General features: G+C 43.5%; 1 protein-coding gene and 2 long non-coding RNA genes across 11 annotated transcripts in view; 1 reads left to right on the top strand and 2 right to left on the bottom strand.

The window, feature by feature from the left end:
- The window catches only part of LOC127372506 (uncharacterized), a 15,486-nt gene extending 5,637 nt beyond the window's left edge, over window positions 1–9,849 (bottom strand). The window contains exon 1 of the long non-coding RNA XR_007886685.1: window positions 9,744–9,849. This is a non-coding gene — a long non-coding RNA (uncharacterized LOC127372506). The remainder of the gene's footprint in view (window positions 1–9,743) is intronic.
- The window catches only part of iqgap3 (IQ motif containing GTPase activating protein 3), a 36,997-nt gene extending 14,813 nt beyond the window's left edge, over window positions 1–22,184 (top strand). The window contains exons 12-38 of the mRNA XM_051415796.1: window positions 494–657; window positions 920–1,080; window positions 1,267–1,382; window positions 2,492–2,655; window positions 6,268–6,358; window positions 6,733–6,900; window positions 8,051–8,193; window positions 8,554–8,724; window positions 9,002–9,085; window positions 9,216–9,287; window positions 9,381–9,450; window positions 9,867–10,075; window positions 10,195–10,347; window positions 11,366–11,529; window positions 11,942–12,166; window positions 12,282–12,422; window positions 13,794–13,878; window positions 14,215–14,447; window positions 14,822–14,954; window positions 15,099–15,201; window positions 15,739–15,862; window positions 15,956–16,043; window positions 16,122–16,334; window positions 17,717–17,877; window positions 18,349–18,474; window positions 18,565–18,673; window positions 21,680–22,184. Coding sequence (XP_051271756.1) covers window positions 494–657; window positions 920–1,080; window positions 1,267–1,382; window positions 2,492–2,655; window positions 6,268–6,358; window positions 6,733–6,900; window positions 8,051–8,193; window positions 8,554–8,724; window positions 9,002–9,085; window positions 9,216–9,287; window positions 9,381–9,450; window positions 9,867–10,075; window positions 10,195–10,347; window positions 11,366–11,529; window positions 11,942–12,166; window positions 12,282–12,422; window positions 13,794–13,878; window positions 14,215–14,447; window positions 14,822–14,954; window positions 15,099–15,201; window positions 15,739–15,862; window positions 15,956–16,043; window positions 16,122–16,334; window positions 17,717–17,877; window positions 18,349–18,474; window positions 18,565–18,673; window positions 21,680–21,793 — 3,785 coding nt within the window. The 3' untranslated portion in view covers window positions 21,794–22,184. The remainder of the gene's footprint in view (window positions 1–493; window positions 658–919; window positions 1,081–1,266; window positions 1,383–2,491; window positions 2,656–6,267; window positions 6,359–6,732; window positions 6,901–8,050; window positions 8,194–8,553; window positions 8,725–9,001; window positions 9,086–9,215; window positions 9,288–9,380; window positions 9,451–9,866; window positions 10,076–10,194; window positions 10,348–11,365; window positions 11,530–11,941; window positions 12,167–12,281; window positions 12,423–13,793; window positions 13,879–14,214; window positions 14,448–14,821; window positions 14,955–15,098; window positions 15,202–15,738; window positions 15,863–15,955; window positions 16,044–16,121; window positions 16,335–17,716; window positions 17,878–18,348; window positions 18,475–18,564; window positions 18,674–21,679) is intronic.
- Window positions 12,428–13,655, bottom strand: LOC127372527 (uncharacterized). Of its 9 annotated transcripts, none has more exons than XR_007886698.1 (7): window positions 13,567–13,641; window positions 13,442–13,524; window positions 13,277–13,400; window positions 13,104–13,234; window positions 12,823–12,856; window positions 12,699–12,780; window positions 12,444–12,533 (listed from the first exon to the last, which is right to left on the bottom strand). It is a non-coding gene; the product is annotated as an uncharacterized LOC127372527 (long non-coding RNA). The 9 variants fall into 9 exon arrangements; XR_007886701.1 differs by having other exon boundaries at window positions 13,145–13,234; XR_007886696.1 differs by lacking the exon at window positions 12,823–12,856 and having other exon boundaries at window positions 12,428–12,491; window positions 13,111–13,234.
- Window positions 22,185–22,753: the final 569 nt, after the last annotated feature.

The raw sequence follows: 22,753 nt of genomic DNA, 5'->3' as shown, positions 1-22,753 counted from the left end.
GTCCGTCCCAGTGTCCGCTGAGCCTGTCCCAGTGTCCATCCCAGTGTCCGCTGAGCCTGTCCCAGTGTCCGTCCCAGTGTCCGTCCCAGTGTCTGTCCCAGTGTCCGCTGAGCCCGTCCCAGTGTCCGCTGAGCCTGTCCCAGTGTCCATCCCAGTGTCCGCTGAGCCTGTCCCAGTGTCCATCCCAGTGTCCGCTGGGTCCGTCCCAGTGTCCGCTGAGCCTGTCCCAGAGTCCATCCCAGTGTCTGTCCCAGTGTCTGTCCCAGTGTCCGTCCCAGTGTCCGTCCCAGTGTCCGCTGAGCCTGTTCACTCTTTCATTCTGTGTGAAATAATCAGCAGATGAATTATTATGAATCATTAGTTAATTAATCAGTAACACAGTAGTTATATCAGAGAATTAATCAATATGACCTATCTGATCCTTAATCAATAACTGTGTGTGTGTGTGTGTGTGTGTGTGTGTGTGTGTGTGTGTGTGTGTGTGTGTGTTCAGTGCACGCTGCGGTGCAGAGTGTTAATGCGTCACTGCGTCTCAACGACCCCCGACACACTGTCAGCTGTCTGATGACCTCTAACCTCCAGCTGCCTGAAGTGTTTCCATTTGCTGCGACTCTGTATCACAGAGAGCTGCAGCTGCTGCAGAGGCAAACGCCGCAGGTACACCTGGGCATACACCTGAGCATACACCTGGGCATACACCTGGGCATACACCTGAGCATACACCTGGGCATACACCTGGGCATACACCTGGGCATACACCTGGGCATACACCTGGGCATACACCTGGGCATACACCTGGGCATACACCTGGGCATACACCTGGGCATACACCTGGGCATACACCTGAGCATACACCTGGGCATACACCTGAGTCCTCCCTCTGCTGGTAGTGTGACTGTTTCCTGTCTGTCTCCACCAGGGAGAGCTGCAGCAGGAGGAGCTGTTTGTTGCCGTGGAGATGCTGTCAGCTGTCGCTCTCATCAATCAGGCGATAGAGGCGGGACGTCGGCAACAGTTCAGCTCCTCATTGGTCAGTCCGTCTGCAGGGCTCTCTGATGTCGACCACACCTTGCTGGACAGGTAAGACACTTTATGCCTGTCTGTCAGCCTACCTGTCGCACTGATGTGGTCTGAGTTGGTACTGATGTTTGTGTATCTGCTAATGTGAGTGTTTACAGATCCATCCAAACCCTGCTCCCAGAACCAACCGGGGCCGGTCCGGTCATGGTGATGATCTTTATAATAATGATGTCATCGTGTCCTCAGGTACTTTCAGTGTCTGGTTGGTGTGAAGCAGCAGGTGGGAAAAGATCTGCTGACCTGGAATCAGCTGCAGGAAGGAATCAACTCTGTGAACAACTCCGTGCAGGACGAACACCAACGTATGACACGCACACACACACACGCACACACACACACACACACACACACACACACTGTGAGGGTCTTTGTGCTCAGCTAGGCTAACAGTTTGTCTTGTATTAGAAACACTGACTGTATGTAAAATTGGACGACATCATCCTCTGGTGGCTGGTTGCAGTGTAGCTGATAAACTCCGCCCCCCAGGGATCCACTCATTAGGATTCAATTCTGTGACCTCACTGTGTGACTAGAGGTGGGCGATATATAATATCGTCATTCCATTATCGAGTATTGAATTACTTCGCCAAAAACATTGAAACGCCCGTGGAAACTCCTCACATCCATTAATACACGGTGCAGCAGCGCTCTACAGCATGGCAGGATTCAGTCACATGACTAGTGGGCCTACGTGATCACATGAGGTGATCACGTGACCTCTCGCTAGCATCCTCCTTGTAACAGTTTAGCAGCGCGTTGTGATGATAGAGAGAAAATGCAAACACCTCCAGTCCCTGAAGCTACCGGTACTTCAGATGATTCAGTGCCGAGGCGTGGGTCGACCTCTCTGGCATGGAAATGGTTTAGTTTCAAAAAGCGCAGCGCTCAGAGCGCTTCCAGTTGAAATCTGTTCAACCTTTGACCCCGCTGGGCGCTCGGACAATGAATCTGTTCAACCTTTGACCCCGCTGGGCGCTCGGACAATGAATCTGTTCAACCTTTGACCCCGCTGGGCGCTCGGACAATGAATCTGTTCAACCTTTGACCCCGCTGGGCGCTCGGACAATGAATCTGTTCAACCTTTGACCCCGCTGGGCGCTCGGACAATGAATCCCAACCTTGACCCCCGAAGTCGTTCAACCTTGACCCCCGCGGACAATAATCGTTCAACCTGACCCCGGGCCGGACAATGAATCGTCACTTTGACCCTGGGCGCGATGAGTTCTGGAGCTCTCAGCGATAAAAAACGCGTTTGGTGGACACAAACCCGAACTCAGACAATTCCAATCACATTTAAAGATATCGACTGATTATCGTTATCACCAAAATCCCAAAAAACATCGAGATATTATTTTTTGCCCATATAGCTCACCCCTATTTGTGACCTCACTGTGTGACCTCTGACCTTCAGAGCTGCTGTGTGTGGGTCAGATTAACGAGGCTGTGATCAGAAGAGACTCTCAGCAGCTGCTGTCTGCTCTGCTGCTGCCCTCCTGTGGACTGGAAGAGGTCTTACCTGCCAACACCTGCAGATACCTGACCCTGCTGACCAGAGCCAGGCAGCACAAAGCTCAGGTAACCACACACACACACACACACACACACACACACACACACACACACACACACAAAACACACACACACACACACACACACACACGTACACACACACACACACACACACACACACACACACACACACACACACAGGTAAACACACACACAGGTAAACACACACACACACACACACACAGGTAAAAACACACACACACACACACACACAGGTAAACACACACAGGTAAACACACACAGGTAAACACACACACACACACACAGGTAAACACACACACACACACACACACAGGTAAACACACACAGGTAAACACACACACACACACACACACACACAGGTAAACACACACACACACACACACACACACACACACACACAACGGTAAACACACACACACACACACACACACACACACACACAGGTAAACACACACACACACACACACACACACACACACACAGGTAAACACACACACACACACACAGGTAAACACACACAGTGGGGTATTGCACAAAAGTAGGATAAAGAAATCCATGATAATTGAGCATCGGTTGCACGTTTGCGGAGCCAGGATTAAAAGGTGCGGCTATGTTAAGCCAGGTGTAGATAGTCGGGATAAGTGCGTGTTCACGGCATACTGAACTAGACCTCGCGATCGCTCACAGAATCACCGATGGGAACATGGATAAGAGTCGCTGAACAACAGCTCCTGATGGAGTTCTATGAAGAGGTGGAAGATAGAAGAAAAAAAGGCAATACCAATGCCATAATGAAAGAAAGAGAGAAAGCCTGGCAGACAATAGCGGACCGGCTTAATGCTTAAGTAGTCCAAAACTGTACAATGAATAAACAGTGCTCCACTGGAACTGTCATCATTAGGCTCCAATTAAAGGACTAAAGGAGTTACTTTAAGTCCACTAATCAACTGTTGTACACTTTGCTTTAAATGTGGCAAGTAGAGGTTCATGTTACTTAAATGTAGAGTATGATTAAGTGCAAACAATTATCCACAATGTGTCATTTAATCTATTTTTATCTATTTTATCTTTCTATCTTTCATAAAGAACAAACTTGTCTGGCCATAAAAGGACCTGGAAGCAAGTTACATTAAAAATGTTAAAAAAGTTAAATACAAGAACATTCTGCAGGCTGGTCAGTGACTCTAAAGTAGATAACAGTGAATAAATGAGGTGAATAGATTAGGTGTCTGCTGACATGTTGAATGTCTGTATGATTGTAGCAGTTTAAAAAAAGCCCATAGAACTGGCACAGGGGGCGGCCCACCAAGCCAGGATATGTGCTGCCAATGGTTCCTTTATTGAGGTTCTCTGCATCCCCAACAGAATAAAGGAAGCTCCCACTTGCAAAACATCTCACTGTAACACAGACCATCTGTGGTACAGTGCGAGCATGGCTTCCTGCTGTCTGGTGCTGTATTTTTGGACCCAGCAGCCTACATAAATATCTTAGTCCATCACCTGAGAATCTGTATCTCTCAATGAGATAATCCTCTCCAACGGCCAATGGGTCTGACCTGTCCCAGAAGACTCTTTCATGACTAAATGCTCGTCTGAGGATTAGGGCTTCCTCATCCAGCACATCCTCCAAGAAAGGGCAAGCCATTATGAAGAGGGAACAGGAGAGGGAGAGAGAGAGAGAGAGAGAGAGAGAGAATAATAATAAACACTATGTACTAGCTGGATAGTCGAGCGGTTAGAGACGCAGACTACCACACTGGAGCAGACAACCTTGAGGGACAAGCCCCTACATGGCACGTACCACCACCAAACTGAAGAAGTGGCTGATATGGAGAAGACCTACCAATGGCTGGAAAAGGCTGGACTCAGAGACAGCACAGAGGCACTGATCATGGCAGCACAAGAACAGGCCCTAGGTACAAGAGCCATAGAGGCCAAGATCTACAAGAGTAGATCTGACCCAAGGTGCAGACTATGCAAAGATGCCCCTGAGACAGTCCAGCACATAGTAGCAGGGTGTAAGAGGCTAGCCGGGTCAGCGTACATGGAGAGACACAACCAAGTGGCTGGAATAGTGTACAGGAACATCTGTACCCAGTATGGAATAGAAGAACCCAAAGTAGGGGTAGTAGGAGCACTCGGGGCAGTGACCCCCAAACTGGGGGAGTGGCTCCAACAGATCCCAGGAACAACATCAGAAGCCTCAGTCCAGAAGAGCTCAGTCCTAGGAACAGCTAGATACTGCGCAGAACCCTCAAACTCCCAGGCCTCTGGTAGAGGACCCGAGCTCGAGGATGACACACAGATACCACCCCAAGAGGGAGAGAGGGAAGGTTTTATGTTTTATATATATATATATATATATATATATATATATATATATATATATATACTATATTGCCCTTGTCACAGATTTCATTGAAAACACCTTTGCAACTTCATCAGCTGTGTTTTGTAATCTCAATTACTGCAATAAAACATATTTATGCAGTTTGACAAGCAGTCTTCATTAGCATAGCAATATAACACTTGTCCTGAGTAATAATACTACCACTTGAATCAATATAAAAAGACTGTTGCAATTACAAACAGCCAACAGATTTAAATAAATGAGAAATGACAATATGTAATATTTTAATGCAGGATAATTAAAATGATGCAACATACTTAGAAAGACCATGGACATGCTGTAAAACACATTAATTCCTCACAGGATTGACGGTGGAAATACAGGTGAATCACTAGGATTAATGTTAGTCTGGCTGTTAGCCTGGTCTGGAGCAGGCTAACTGCAGAGAATAAATCACCATAGTAACTTGGCCGGGATAAGTTTAACCTGCTTTCATGCAACCACACACAGGTAAATACACACAGGTAAACACACACAGGTATACATACACAGGTAAACACACACACACAGGTAAACACACACAGGTAACCACACACACAGGTAAACACACACAGGTAACCACACACACACACACACAGGTAAATACACACAGGTAAACACACACAGGTATACATACACAGGTAAACACACACAGGTAAACACACACAGGTATACATACACAGGTAAACACACACAGGTATACATACACAGGTAAACACACACAGGTAAACACACACAGGTAACCACACACACACACACAGGTAAATACACACAGGTAAACACACACAGGTATACATACACAGGTAAACACACACAGGTAAACACACACAGGTAAACACACACAGGTATACATACACAGGTAAACACACACAGGTATACATACACAGGTAAACACACACACACACAGGTAAACACACACAGGTAAACACACACAGGTAACCACACAGGTAAACACACACACACACACAGAGGTAACCACACACACACAGGTAAATACACACAGGTAAACACACACAGGTATACATACACAGGTAAACACACACACACACACACAGGTAAACACACACAGGTATACATACACAGGTAAACACACACACACACACAGGTAAACACACACAGGTAAACACACACAGGTAACCACACACACAGGTAAACAATAACAGCTCACAACTCTGAATCTTCATCATTCGTTGCAGTATTTAGTTTTTCTCAACCTGATGTCACATGTCCTCCTCCTGTCCAATCAGGTAAGCAGAGACCCAGGAGCTGAGCTGTGGTTGGCTGATATCCAGGAAGCTGTAAGCAGAGCCAATCAGGAGAGTCAGAGAGCTCTGAAGTGTAAGACTTTATTTTATTGATTATAGAAGAGGTCAAACTGTTCAGTGTCATCACAACAAAATAATCAATCATAAAGTCATAATTATGTGGAGCTATAATCAATGTGTAATATTGATTATGTTACTTCAGTGTCGGTAGCAGCAGTGATGATGATATTGATGATGATATTGATGATGATGATGATATTGATGTTATTGATGATGATATTGATGATGATATTGATGTTATTGATGATGATATTGATGATGATATTGATGTTATTGATGATGATATTGATGATGTTCTTGATGATGATATTGATGATGATATTGATGATGTTATTGATGATGTTATTGATGATGATATTGATGATGTTATTGATGATGTTCTTTCAGTGTGTCTGTCGGTAGCAGCAGTGAATCAGGCTGTAAAGGAGAAGCGAGTGAATCAGACTATTCGTGTCCTGAGTCTACCTGAAGTCCAGCTGCAGGGGCTGGTTTCTACCTGTGCTGCAGAGTATCAGAGAGAGCTCCACAGTCTGCTCACAGACAGGATGCAGCAAGGTACCTGAGACAGACACTAGTCTGTCCTCCTGTCTCACTCTTTAGGAACTTCAATCTGCCAGCTCCTAAACTTCTTCTCTTTACTTCCTCAAACATAGAGCAGGATGTGCAGCCTTATATGGTATTATCAGGCTGTTAATTGTAAACCTGAAGTTAGGATTTGTTGAATCTGATGTCTGTTTGTGAACTCACTGAACTAATAATCTCAATATCAGCAGACTCCATTCAAAAATCACTCACTTTATATTATATATATTATATATGAATACAGTTAGATCAGGATCAGACTGACCTGAGAGTTTCAACATGGCTGCTGTGTGGTTTAAGGGTGTGCAACGTCGGCTTTGTTTGGACTATAAAGATACCGTTAATAAATTATTTAATAAATTATTTCTGAATTCCGCTAGCATTACCAACAACAGCCACCATAGCCACCTGCGCACCAGAGCCCAAACATCCTGGAAAGTGAAAGTAAACTGATGTCTCGGTCCGGAGGGCTGGCGTTCGCGGTGATTTTTGATTTTTGATCACAAACCCTCCGTGAGTTTTTCGCCGGTGACAGACGCTGTTTTTCGGGCAGAAATGTGACGAAGAGTCGGTAGGACAGACAGGAGGACAGACAGGAGGACAGACGCTTCTCCACGTACAGCTGTGGTATTTTTTTTCCTCATATAAGTTTCCAAAGACAGTTACAGTTACTACGTTACTGTTGTTTGGTCCTGTAACGTTGCTTTGTGGGACATTTCTCTTTATTAAGTTGAGTGAGAGACCTGTGCAGTTATCAGACTGTCTGACCGACACGCCCTCGCTCCGCGCCGTCAGCTTATCCGTTCACACTGTAGGCGGTTCAAAAATAATGCGTCCCTGATACTAATACGAGGATCAGGGACGGAGCAACATTTCCCCCCTCGTCGAATTGGCACTGGATCCCCGAATCTCTCTCTCTCTCTCTCTCTCTCTCTCGGATGTATGCTGGCCTATATTATAATATGTCCTAAATGTCCCTGACGTCCCACCTTCAAACACAACCTCATTTGGCCATCCATGAAAAAGCTACTTAACCTCCCACTTTTTTTTATATACGATCAATGTATAATTATTTTCTCGTTTTAAACGCGTTGAATTAAATTAATATTGAGGCTTTTTGCAGGAGACAACAGGAGTCCGTGGGTTCGAGTCCGGCTGGACGACAGCTCGTTCTACTACTTCCAGCTGAACAGACTGGAGGGCAGCTGGGACAAACCCAACGGCTTCATACACAACAGTGTGTTCCTCGACAGACAGCTAATACAGGTGAGACACCTGAATGAGAGAGACACCTGAGGGACAGGGAGAGACACCTGAATGAGAGAGACACCTGAGGGACAGGGAGAGACACCTGAATGAGAGAGACACCTGAGGGACAGGGAGAGACACCTGAATGAGAGAGACACCTGAGAGACACCTGAATGAGAGAGACACCTGAATGAGAGAGACACCTGAGGGACAGGGAGAGACACCTGAAGGAGAGGAAGAGAGAGAGAGACACCTGAGGGACAGAGAGAGAGGGTCTGAGGTCTGTTCTCCAGTTTCAGTGAGCAGATTGAAACATTTGTCTCATTGCCTGTGATTGGTCATCAGCAGTGATGTCATTGTATGATGTCACATGTGCAGGAAGTAGTCAGCAGTGTTACGGGCTCGTACACTCGCAGCGTGCTGTGGCAGAACAGTGAAGCCCTCGTCGTCCGTCTGCAGGCTGTCTGTCGAGGATTCCTGCTCAGACAGAAGCTGGAGGCTCGACGGTGTTACCTGATCATTCACACACCTGCTGTGGTCATCATCCAGGTGAGAACCTTCAAACAGGAACTGGTAGCTCACCTAGTAGAGCTGGTGCATCATGTACGAAGGCTGCTTGGCTGTGGGTTTGAATCCGACCTGTGGCCCTTTACTGCACCGTCCTTTGTCTCCTGTCCACTTCTCTTATATATTATATATATATATATATATATATAATATTATATTTAGGATATAAAAACAGAATATATATAAGTCTTTCTGTTGACTTTGTATAAAATATGTGACTGTGAGACTGTCTGTCTGTCTGTCTGTCTGTCTGTCTCAGGCTCACTGGAGGAGATTTGTCCAGCAGAGGTTGTACAGACGTCGGCTGCAGCTTCTATACATGAACTGGAGAGCTGCTGTGAAGGTATCAACCAACTCTTCATCTTCTGAAACAGCTGAATATTATTATTGATTATCAGTTATTGATCAGAGTCAATGATGAGTGTGTTCTAATAAGAAAGTTAATCTCAGTGTTAATAATGTTTGTGGAACAGATCCAGTCGTTGGTGAAGATGTGGTTGGCGAGGAGAAAATATCGAGCTCGACTGAGTTTCTTCAGACGTCACGTGAGTCTTTATGCTAAGCTAAGCTAACTATCTGACTGTCTGTACTCAGCCAATCAGAAAGCAGTATCCTACAGTAACTGTGTGTGTCCACAGGTGGGCGCTGTCATAAAGATCCAGGCCTTCTTCAGAGCCAACCGGGCCCGAGAGCAGTACAGGATGCTGGGTAATTTACTAGGTTACTGATCACTTTAACAGGAGTTCATGGTTTACTATGGTTTACCTGTCTGTCTGTCTGTCGCTCTCTCTCTCTCTCTCTCTCTCTCTCTCTCTCTCTCTCTCTCTCTCTCTCTCACCCCAACTGGTCGAGACAGACGACCACCCACCTAGAGCCGGAGGATCTGTCCTAGGTTTCTGCCTTTTAACAGGCAGTTTTTCCTTGCCCTTGTCTCCAAGGTCTTGCTCATGGTGGTACTGTTGGGTCTCTGTAAATAATGTTTTAAAGAGTTCGGTCTAGACCTGCTCTATTTGAAAAGTGTCCTGAGATAACTTCTGTTATGAATTGGCGCTATACAAATAAAATTGAATTGAATTGAATTGAACTATAAGGCATCATTAAGCCCCTCCCCTCACCTGTCTCAGTGCACTCAGCCACGCCCCCTCTGTCGGTGGTCAGGAAGTTCGTTCACCTGCTCGACCTCGGCGACAGTGACATCAAGGAGGAGGCGGAGCTTCTGCGTCAGAGAGAGGAAGTGGTGAGAAGCATCCGCTTCAACAGACAGCTGGAGGCGGACCTGGACCTGATGGACCTGAAGATCGGCCTGCTGGTCCGAAACAGAGCCACTCTACAGGTATTGATTACTCTCTACAGGTAGGGACAAAGATTCAGTCCAGAAACCTGAAGTTGTTACCTGCCCGGGTTTGTGTCTCGTTAGTGTTAACGACCCTCATTCTCTCTGTCTGTGGACAGGAAGTGGTGTCTCATTGTAAGAAACTGACAAAGAAGAACAAGGAGCAGCTGTCAGACATGATGGATGTTGAGAGGAGTAAAGGACTAAAGGCTCTGAGCAGAGAAAGGAGAGAGAGACTGGAGGCCTACCAACACCTGTTCTACCTGCTGCAGGTGAGACAACCATTTTTATTTGAATCCATCAAACATACGACACACTGATTACATAAAGGTTGTACCTGCTGTTTACTTTACGTTACTCATGCTGAATATCCCGACTCTCTTTATCTGTATCTGACTCCCTCTATCTGTATCTGACTCTCTTTATCTGTATCTGACTTCCTCTATCGCTATCTAACTCCCTCTATCTCTATCTGACTCCCTTTATCTGTATCTGACTCCCTCTATCTCTATCGACTCCCTTTATCTGTATCTGACTCCCTCTATCGCTATCTAACTCCCTCTATCTCTATCTGACTCCCTTTATCTGTATCTGACTCCCTCTATCTGTATCTCACTCCCTCTATCTGTATCTGACTCCCTCTATCTGTATCTGACTCCCTCTATCTGTATCTGACTCCCTCTATCTGTATCTGACTCCCTCTATCTGTATCTGACTCTCTTTATCTGTATCTAACTCCCTCTATCTCTATCTAACTCCCTCTATCTGTATCTGACTCTCTTTATCTGTATCTAACTCCCTCTATCTCTATCTAACTCCCTCTATCTGTATCTGACTCCCTCTATCTCTATCTGACTCCCTCTATCGCTATCTGACTCCCTCTATCTCTATCTGACTCTCTTTATCTGTATCTAACTCCCTCTATCTCTATCTAACTCCCTCTATCTGTATCTGACTCCCTCTATCTCTATCTGACTCCCTCTATCGCTATCTGACTCCCTCTATCCGACTCCCTCTGTTTGCATATTTTACCAACAGTTAGGTTTCAAATCATTTTTTGACTCACCTTTTGACCTGGGACATGACTCACTGTGAACATGGAGTTGATCCAAGATTCCAAGGTAGCAGTCCAACCTGATGATTCACACTGATTGTGATATACAGTATTTATGTCATCAGCAGCTGATAACTCTCCGGCACCAGTCAATGACGGGGAGACAAACTGTCTGTCCAACCAACCACGTACCGAACTGTGAGCACATTGTATATTAAAGCCTGTTACTGTTTCAGACTCAGCCTCTGTACCTGGCTCAGCTGATCTTCCTGATGCCTCAGAGTCGCTCCACCTCCTTCATGGAGATGTTGGTGTTCAGTCTGTTTAACTACGGCTCGGACCGCAGGGAGGCCTTCCTGCTGCTGCAGCTGTTCACTGAGGCGCTACGATATGAGATCAGGTGATACACACAGACACTGACTGTCGCCGTTAAAACTTATTCAAACTTTACCAATATTTGATTATTTTATAGACCAAACCATGATAACTCACAGCCCTACTCAACCCTGTCCTAGAGCTACCTGAGAGGATGCTCCAGAACAGGAAGTACACTGAATAGATCTTTTCATTTAAGTATTTTTAAACAACAAAAAGAAAGAAATTGCTATCATAAAAAATGTATACAAACGATTAATCAATTAATCTGCCGATCAGTTATATAGTAAATCCTATAGCCAATACATACATAAAGGATATAGGATTTATTTCTGACGAGGTCATAATAAAATAATTAAAATAACAATGATATAAAAGTAGATGTAAATGGCTGTGATGTCATCAGTAACATACCTGTCTCTGTGTGATGATGTCAGACTGAAGGTGGAGCAGCCTCAGGACGTGGTCACAGGTAACCCCACCATCATCAAGATGCTGGTGAACTTTTACCGAAATGCTCGCGGTCAGAACGCCCTGCGTGAGTCTCTGGGTCCAGCTCTGCAAGATGTCCTGCTGGACCGAACTCTGAGCATCAGGACGGACCCGGTGGACGTATACAAGACCTGGATCAACCAGACCGAGACCCAGACTGGACACAAGAGGTAGGTGTGAGCAGACAAAGTGATTCATCTGGAAGACTGAAGGTCTTAGCAACACACAGTCAGCTCTGACCCGTTAGTCTTTCCATACCTGACTCACCTGTTTGTGTCCCTGCAGCTCTCTGCCGTACGAGGTTTCACCTGCAGAGGCTCTGAGTCACCCTGAAGTCCAGAGACGCATCGACATCGCCATCATCAACCTGAAAAACCTGACAGACCGAGTCTTCAAAGCCATCACCTCAAACCTCCACAAACTACCGTAGGTCTCCACCTGTTCACCTCCAACCTCCACAAACTACTGTAGGTCTCTTACCTGTTCACCTCCAACCTCCACAAACTACTGTAGGTCTCTTACCTGTTCACCTCCAACCTCCACAAACTACCGTAGGTCTCCACCTGTTCACCTCCAACCTCCACAAACTACCGTAGGTCTCCACCTGTTCACCTCCAACCTCCACAAACTACTGTAGGTCTCTTACCTGTTCACCTCCAACCTCCACAAACTACCATAGGTCTCCACCTGTTCACCTCCAACCTCCACAAACTACCATAGGTCTCCACCTGTTCACCTCCAACCTCCACAAACTACCATAGGTCTCCACCTGTTCACCTCCAACCTCCACAAACTACTGTAGGTCTCTTACCTGTTCACCTCCAACCTCCACAAACTACCATAGGTCTCCACCTGTTCACCTCTAACCTCCACAAACTACCGTAGGTCTCCACCTGTTCACCTCTAACCTCCACAAACTACCGTAGGTCTCTTACCTGTTCACCTCCAACCTCCACAAACTACTGTAGGTCTCCACCTGTTCACCTCCAACCTCCACAAACTACCATAGGGCTCCACCTGTTCACCTCCAACCTCCACAAACTACCATAGGTCTCCACCTGTTCACCTCCAGACTCCACAAACTACCGTAGGTCTCCACCTGTTCACCTCCAACCTCCACAAACTACCATAGGTCTCCACCTGTTCACCTCCAACCTCCACAAACTACTGTAGGTCTCTTACCTGTTCACCTCCAACCTCCACAAACTACCATAGGTCTCCACCTGTTCACCTCCAACCTCCACAAACTACCATAGGTCTCTTACCTGTTCACCTCCAACCTCCACAAACTACTGTAGGTCTCTTACCTGTTCACCTCCAACCTCCACAAACTACCATAGGTCTCCACCTGTTCACCTCCAACCTCCACAAACTACCATAGGTCTCCACCTGTTCACCTCCAACCTCCACAAACTACCATAGGTCTGCACCTGTTCACCTCCAACCTCCACAAACTACTGTAGGTCTCTTACCTGTTCACCTCCAACCTCCACAAACTACCATAGGTCTCCACCTGTTCACCTCCAACCTCCACAAACTACCATAGGTCTCTTACCTGTTCACCTCCAACCTCCACAAACTACTGTAGGTCTCTTACCTGTTCACCTCCAACCTCCACAAACTACCATAGGTCTCCACCTGTTCACCTCCAACCTCCACAAACTACCATAGGTCTCCACCTGTTCACCTCCAACCTCCACAAACTACCATAGGTCTGCACCTGTTCACCTCCAACCTCCACAAACTACCATAGGTCTCCACCTGTTCATCCATGCTATATTTGTGTGTTTGCTGTAGATATGGATTACGTTACACAGCGAAGGTGCTCAGAGATGCTCTGAAGGCGAAGTTCCCTGAAGCCAGCGAGGACGAACTTTACAAGGTAACCTCCAGGATGTGGACAGAGCCTCAACCAGTCAGCTCCCAGTACCCTCCAGGATGTAGACAGCCTCAACCAGTCAGTTTTCAGTACCCTCCAGGATGTAGACAGAGCCTCAACCAGTCAGTTTTCAGTACCCTCCAGGATGTAGACAGAGCCTCAACCAGTGTCGTGTATACAGCAGAAGTGAATCAGTCTAACATACTTTGTTGTGCTGCTGTAAATGAACATATTGAACATGGTTGTTGAGGGTAAACAGGTTCATGTGAACAACTGAAGAGTGAACTGATTAATTATTGTTTCTGATGGATTAAAGCAAATGTCTGTGACCTCCTTCAGATTGTCGGTAACCTCGTCTACTATCGCTACATGAACCCGGCCATCGTGGCTCCAGATGGATTTGACGTGGTGGACCGGTCTGCCGGCTCCAGCCTGCAGCCGGAGCAGCGCCACATCCTAGGCTCCATCGCCCGCATGCTGCAGCACGCTGCCGCCAACAAACACTTCCACGGAGACGGATACCACGTCAGAGCTCTGAACCAGTACATCACACAGACTCACAACAAGTTCAGGTCAGAGGCTTCATGTGACCTCTGAGTCCTAAATGTTAAAACGTCTGTAATCACATTACTACAACGTGCACACAGAGATTGTTGTTGTTGTAACATGTTACTTGTTTTTACTCACACTGCTTTCATCAACTCCTCCTGTTCCTCTGCTCTGTGCTCGGAGGAGAGGCAGTTCTGCTAAGTACCGCAAACAAAAAGCCAATTAATGAATGTGAATACAGACGGACACATACGGACTGTCCGGGTCCTTCGGTTTAACATCTCCCCTTTACTGCCCTTCACTCTCTGATCCACCTGCAGGTTTTTATTGACCAGTCTCCGTACTGGACTCTATGTTGTCCTGGTCTGATGAGGTTCTCGCTGTTTGTGCCCGACAGGAAGTTCCTGTTGTGTGTTTGTGACGTTCCTGAACCAGAGGACAGATTCAACATGGACGAATACTCAGAGCTGCTGATTGTCAACAAACCCGTCGTCTACATCTCCGTCAGCGAGCTGCTCAACACGCACCAGGTACAGGAACCTGGACCTGGATCATACAGGGACCCCCATGTCTGCAGCTGTATATTCACTGTGTGTGTGTGTGTGTGTGTGTGTGTGTGTGTGTGTGTGTGTGTGTGTGTGTGTGTGTGTGTGTGTGTGTATGTATGTATGTAGCTGTTGTTGGAGCAGCAGGAGGTTTTGTGTCCGGACCCCTGTGACCCCCTCAGACTGCTGCTGAAGGACCTTGGACCAGTCCCCACCCTGCAGGAGCTCATTGGTATTAAGACACTGCTGCTAACAAACAAACTAGTTTCTACAATGTAACATCTGATATGTATAAGGTGGTAGAAGGCTGATTCTGGATCCAGGACTGTTAGAGACCGGACCCTGTTGTATTGTTAGAGACCGGACCCTGTTGGACTGTTAGAGACCGGACCGTGTTGGACTGTTAGAGACCGGACCGCGTTGGACTGTTAGAGACCGGACCGCGTTGGACTGTTAGAGACCGGACCGCGTTGGACTGTTAGAGACCGGACCCTGTTTGACTGTTAGAGACCGGACCCTGTTGGACTGTTAGAGACCGGACCGCGTTGGACTGTTAGAGACCGGACCCTGTTGGACTGTTAGAGACCGGACCCTGTTGGACTGTTAGAGGCCGGACCCTGTTGGACTGTTAGAGACTGGACTCTCTGAGAGACGTTACCAGTATCTTTAGGAGAGCAGTCTCAGTAGTGTGGTGGATCTAAATCCAGACGGGAACATGTGAACCGGTTTGTGTCAGTGAACCAGGACCCGTCTGCTTTGTGGTGTTCAGGAGAGTCTTCATCAGCAGATCCAGGATCAGAGTCCAGGATGGAGGTCTCTCTGACCCTCACTAACAAGTTTGACATCTTCAACGAGTCCGACGACAAACCCGACGCCAGAGGACTGCTGCTCAGGTAGCTTAGCATGTTAGCCTGTTAGCTTCACCTGCTCAGGTAGCTTAGCATGTTGGATCATTCTGCTCTTTTTTTTTTTTTTCATTTTTTCAGCACGAAGCAGCTGATCATTGATGTCATCAGGACTCAGTCAGGTGACTCTCTGAGTGACATCCTGAGAGCGTCTGCGTCACATGACCAGGTACGCACACGCACACACGCACACACACACACAGGTACAGGTGAACCACAGATGAATGTCTCTCCTCCTGCTCCACAGGAAGTGTGCCATGATTGGCTGATGCAGCGGCGAGTTCGGCAGGATGCTCGTACACCTGAGAAGATGAAGAGGAACCAGTCGCTGGTTGCCAATGGCAACCTGAGCTTAGAGGAGAAGAAGAGGAAGATCCTGAGGAGTCTTCGTCGTCTGGAGGGACTGGGAGTCCTAAAACCTCCTCAGCCTGAAAACCAAATCCTGCAGATGATTGCCAAGGTAACCAATCACACACCTCTAACCTGAAACAGGAAGTGATGTCACTACAGTCTCAAACATTGACAACATCAACACTGACTTAACCGATAATATAGTTATAACATTAATAACATTAATGATAATAATAATAATAGTAATAATGATATTAATAACATTAATAACAATAATGATAATAATAATAGTAATAAGGATATTAATAACATTAATAACAATAATAATAATAGTAATAATGATATTAATAACATTAATAACAATAATGATAATAATAATAGTAATAAGGATATTAATAACATTAATAACATTAATGATAATAATAATAGTAATAAGGATATTAATAACATTAATAACAATAATGATAATAATAATACTAGTAATAAGGATATTAATAACATTAATAACAATAATGATAATAATAATAGTAATAAGGATATTAATAACATTAATAATAATTTGGAATTATCTTTGGAATTTCCCCATTGTGGGACAAATAAAGGATTATCTTATCTTATGTTATATTAATAACATTAATAAAAACATTAATGATAATAATGATATGAATAACATTAATGAAAACATTAATGATAATAATGATATTAATAACATTAATAACAATAATGATAATAATAATAGTAATAAGGATATTAATAACATGAATGATAATAATAATAATAATAGTAATAATGATATTAATAACATTAATGATAATAATAATAATAGTAATAATAGTAATAATGATATTAATAACATTAATAACAATAATGATAATAATAATAGTAATAAGGATATTAATAACATTAATAACAATAATGATAATAATAGTAATAATGATATTAATAACATTAATAACAATAATGATAATAATAATAGTAATAAGGATATTAATAACATTAATAACAATAATGATAATAATAGTAATAATGATATTAATAACATTAATAACAATAATGATAATAATAATAGTAATAAGGATATTAATAACATTAATAACAACATTAATAATAATTTGGAATTATCTTTGGAATTTCCCCATTGTGGGACAAATAAAGGAATATCTTATCTTATGTTATATTAATAACATTAATGAAAACATTAATGATAATAATGATATGAATAACATTAATGATAACATTAATGAGAATAATGATATGAATAACATTAATGATAACATTAATGAGAATAATGACTTCATCCTGCTGAAGCTTCTTAGTAAATAAAATAAAAGTGAGACATGATGGGATGTGATATAGTGATATTAGTATAAATATATATTACTGTAAATATAAGATCAAACTATGTAAACATTTTATAATAATTTATCTATAGATGCACGATATAGATTATTTTCAGCTCATATGTTAACTGATAATTTAACCCCCCCCCAGGACATCCGTCAGCAGCGTCTGCACCGCCAGCGCCGGGGGGCGGAGCTTCAGAAACTCCATCAGACTCTCAGCAGCCTGCAGGCAAAGAGCAACTTCCACAGTGAACAGGTGGACTACTACAGACATTACATCACTTCCTGTCTGGACAACCTGACCACCAGGTACACACACACACACACACACACACACACACACGGTTTACCTTTAAATATATTTTATTATGTAAAATATATTTATCTTATAGATAATGGATAGAATAGATAAATATATAAATATATTTTATAGATAAATATATTTAAAATAGATAAATATATATATTATAATAGATTAGATTTTATAATTGATAAATATATTTTTGTTTATTGGTAACAAACATTTACATTTAAGGGACCCTTTTTAACTATATTTATGAATTATAGTTTATAACTTGTATGATTTAAAGCTCCACCCACCGCCTAACGCTGTCCAATGAGATACTGACAGCTGAAGTCCTGTGATTGGTTCTTTGTGTTTGTCCTGATAACATCTGTGATAAACAAATCAAACTGAACTCTTTGGTTGTTTATGAAGAGTGTGAACTGTTTACTCTCTCGCACACTGAGGTTAATGTTGGGATTGGTTGTGTGTTGCAGTAAATCGACCAATAAGAAGGCAGCAGAGGGCAAAGGGAAGAAGAAGCTTCCTGCTGTGAGCTATAGCGCCACCCGTCTGCAGGAGAAAGGAGTTCTGTTAGAGATTGAAGACCTGCCGACCACACAGTGAGAACATATGTGATAAACTATTGAAGCTAATGGTTTACTGTTGCTCCTCCTGTACAAAGTGAACTGAACCGTTCTGAACTGTTCCAGGTTTAAGAACGTTGTGTTTGACATCGTTCCCGGACCCGAGAAAGGAAGTTTCAACGTCAAAGCGAGATTCCTCGGCGTCGAGATGGAAGAGTTCCTGCTCAAATACCAGGTACAAAGCAGGCTAGATACTGAGCTAAACCAGGATAAATACCGAGCTAAACCAGGATAAATACCAGGATAAATACCGAGCTAAACCAGGATAAATACCAGGATAAATACCGAGCCAAACCAGGATAAATACCAGGATAAATACTGAGCTAAACCAGGCTAAATACTGAGCTAAACCAGGATAAATACCGAGCTAAACCAGGATAAATACCAGGCTAAATACCAGGCTAAATACCAGGATAAATACCGAGCTAAACCAGGCTAAATACTGAGCTAAACCAGGATAAATACCGAGCTAAACCAGGATAAATACCAGGATAAATACCGAGCTAAACCAGGATAAATACGGAGCCAAACCAGGATAAATACCAGGATAAATACGGAGCTAAACCAGGATAAATACTGAGCTAAACCAGGCTAGATACTGAGCTAAACCAGGATAAATACCGAGCTAAACCAGGATAAATACCAGGATAAATACGGAGCTAAACCAGGATAAATACGGAGCTAAACCAGGATAAATACTGAGCTAAACCAGGATAAATACCAGGATAAATACCGAGCTAAACCAGGATAAATACGGAGCTAAACCAGGCTAGATACTGAGCTAAACCAGGATAAATACCGAGCTAAACCAGGATAAATACCAGGATAAATACGGAGCTAAACCAGGCTAGATACTGAGCTAAACCAGGATAAATACCGAGCTAAACCAGGATAAATACGGAGCTAAACCAGGATAAATACCAGGATAAATACGGAGCTAAACCAGGATAAATACTGAGCTAAACCAGGCTAGATACTGAGCTAAACCAGGATAAATACCAGGATAAATACTGAGCTAAACCAGGCTAGATACTGAGCTAAACCAGGATAAATACCAGGATAAATACGGAGCTAAACCAGGATAAATACTGAGCTAAACCAGGCTAGATACTGAGCTAAACCAGGATAAATACCGAGCTAAACCAGGCTAGATACTGAGCTAAACCAGGATAAATACTAAAGGATAATAGAGCTAAACCAGGATAAATACTGAGCTAAACCAGGATAAATACCGAGCTAAACCAGGATACGAGCTAAACAGGATAAATACCGAGCTAAACCAGGATAAATACCAGGATAAATACGGAGCTAAACCAGGATAAATACGGAGCTAAACCAGGATAAATACTGAGCTAAACCAGGCTAGATACCGAGCTAAACCAGGATAAATACCAGGATAAATACGCTAAACCAGCTAGATACTGAGCTAAACCAGGATAAATACCGGAAAGCTAAACCAGGCTAGATACTGAGCTAAACCAGGATAAATACCGAGCTAAACCAGGATAAATACCAGGATAAATACGGAGCTAAACCAGGATAAATACGGAGCTAAACCAGGATAAATACCAGGATAAATACGGAGCTAAACCAGGATAAATACTGAGCTAAACCAGGCTAGATACTGAGCTAAACCAGGATAAATACCAGGATAAATACGGAGCTAAACCAGGCTAGATACTGAGCTAAACCAGGATAAATACGGAGCTAAACCAGGCTAGATACTGAGCTAAACCAGGATAAATACTGAGCTAAACCAGGATAAATACCGAGCTAAACCAGGATAAATACCGAGCTAAACCAGGATAAATACCGAGCTAAACCAGGATAAAAACCGAGCTAAACCAGGATAAAAACCGAGCTAAACCAGGCTAGATACCGAGCTAAACCAGGCTAGATACTGAGCTAAACCAGGATAAATACCGAGCTAAACCAGGATAAATACTGAGCTAAACCAGGCTAGATACCGAGCTAAACCAGGATAAATACCAGGATAAATATGGAGCTAAACCAGGATAAATACTGAGCTAAACCAGGCTAGATACCGAGCTAAACCAGGCTAGATACTGAGCTAAACCAGGATAAATACCGAGCTAAACCAGGCTAGATACTGAGCTAAACCAGGATAAATACTGAGCTAAACCAGGATAAATACCAGGATAAATACCGAGCTAAACCAGGATAAATACTGAGCTAAACCAGGATAAATACCAGGATAAATACCGAGCTAAACCAGGATAAATACTGAGCTAAACCAGGATAAATACCAGGATAAATACGGAGCTAAACCAGGATAAATACCAGGATAAATACGGAGCTAAACCAGGATAAATACCAGGATAAATACCAGGATAAATACGGAGCTAAACCAGGATAAATACCAGGATAAATACGGAGCTAAACCAGGATAAATACCAGGATAAATACAGAGCTAAACCAGGATAAATACCAGGATAAATACTGAGCTAAACCAGGATAAATACGGAGCTAAACCAGGATAAATACCAGGATAAATACAGAGCTAAACCAGGATAAATACTGAGCTTAACCAGGATAAATACCAGGATAAATACCAGGATAAATACGGAGCTAAACCAGGATAAATACCAGGATAAATACAGAGCTAAACCAGGATAAATACTGAGCTAAACCAGGATAAATACCAGGATAAATACTGAGCTAAACCAGGATAAATACCAGGATAAATACCGAGCTAAACCAGGATAAATACTGAGCTAAACCAGGATAAATACCAGGATAAATACCAGGATAAATACGGAGCTAAACCAGGATAAATACGGAGCTAAACCAGGATAAATACCAGGATAAATACGGAGCTAAACCAGGATAAATACCAGGATAAATACTGGGCTGAACCAGGATAAATACTAAGCTAAACCAGGATCAATACCGAGTTAAACCAGGCTTGATACCGAGCTAAACCAGGATAAATACGGAGCTTAACCAGGATAAATACCGAGTTAAACCAGGCTAGATACCGAGCTAAACCAGGATAAATACGGAGCTAAACCAGGATAAATACGGAGCTAAACCAGGATAAATACGGAGCTAAACCAGGATAAATACTGAGCTAACCAGGGTGTGTGTGTGTGTGTGTCCATTATTTAAATTGTGTGTGTATTATTTTGTGTGTGTTTTATTTATACTGTGTGTGTTGTAGGACCTGCTGCAGCTGCAGTATGAGGGCGTGGCAGTGATGAAGATGTTCGACAAAGCGAAGGTCAACGTCAACCTGCTCATCTTCCTCCTCAACAAGAAGTTCTTCAAGAAATGAACCAAGTAACTTTATATATCACTTTAAACTACAGAGTGAGACATCTTCCCAACACTCCTATCTCTGTTTATATATCACTTTATACTACAGAGTGATTCAGTCAGCGTATGTTGCATTGTTACATATTATTATATTACATTTTATCAAGAGAACATAATCATCATACACTCCTATCTCTCACTACAGTATACAGAGTGAGACATCTTCCTTCCACTCCTATCTCTGATTGTTTGTCTCACTACATTAGCTGTTAATCAGTGCTGATACCTGATCAATACCTGTAAATATTTTCTGTTTTTCTGTCGACATTTGGAGGGAAACTGTTGGATCCTCCAGATGAACTCTCGACATTTTAACTCTAATAAATGTGTCAAAGTCTTTTATTCTGAAACTTTTTCTTTTTGAAGAAGTAACTCTGATTATTGGTTGATTATGGGGGGAGGGGTTCAGAACCACATTGTGATGGACGACTGGTTCAGAGCATCTCCAAACCTGCAGCTCTTGTGGGGGGTTCCCGGTCTGCAGAGGTCAGTACCTATCAAAGTGGTCCAAGGAAGGAACAGAACCAGAGACAGGGTCATGGGTTTGTTTTGGAACCGTGGGCGACCAAACATGAACATTCTGCTTATATCAGTTTAAAACCTAATTGTATGAAACTTGGCCAGGATTTGTTTTTCAAACAACAAGTAAACGAACCTGTACTTGTATAGAACCTTTCTAGTCTTCCGACCACTCAAAGCGCTTTGACCCTCCTGAGACCTGAGCTTTTGTTTGGGGTGCATTTTCAATCTTTTGGCTATTTAGGATTAGTAGTAAAAACAAGCATTGTTTTTGAACAATTTGTAGTTTTCACAAAAACTTTGTCCCCATATGAGGACGCAGGGTTGGAGGTTATGCTACAGCCAGGTTCACCCTTTCACACACATTCACACACCGATGCATCAGGAGCAATTCAGGGTT

This window comes from Dicentrarchus labrax, unplaced genomic scaffold (assembly GCF_905237075.1).
Source record: "Dicentrarchus labrax unplaced genomic scaffold, dlabrax2021, whole genome shotgun sequence".
Taxonomy (NCBI): Eukaryota; Metazoa; Chordata; class Actinopteri; family Moronidae; genus Dicentrarchus; species Dicentrarchus labrax.
The sequence above is the reverse complement of the archived record's forward strand: the minus strand, read 5'-3'. Positions and strand labels throughout refer to the sequence as shown.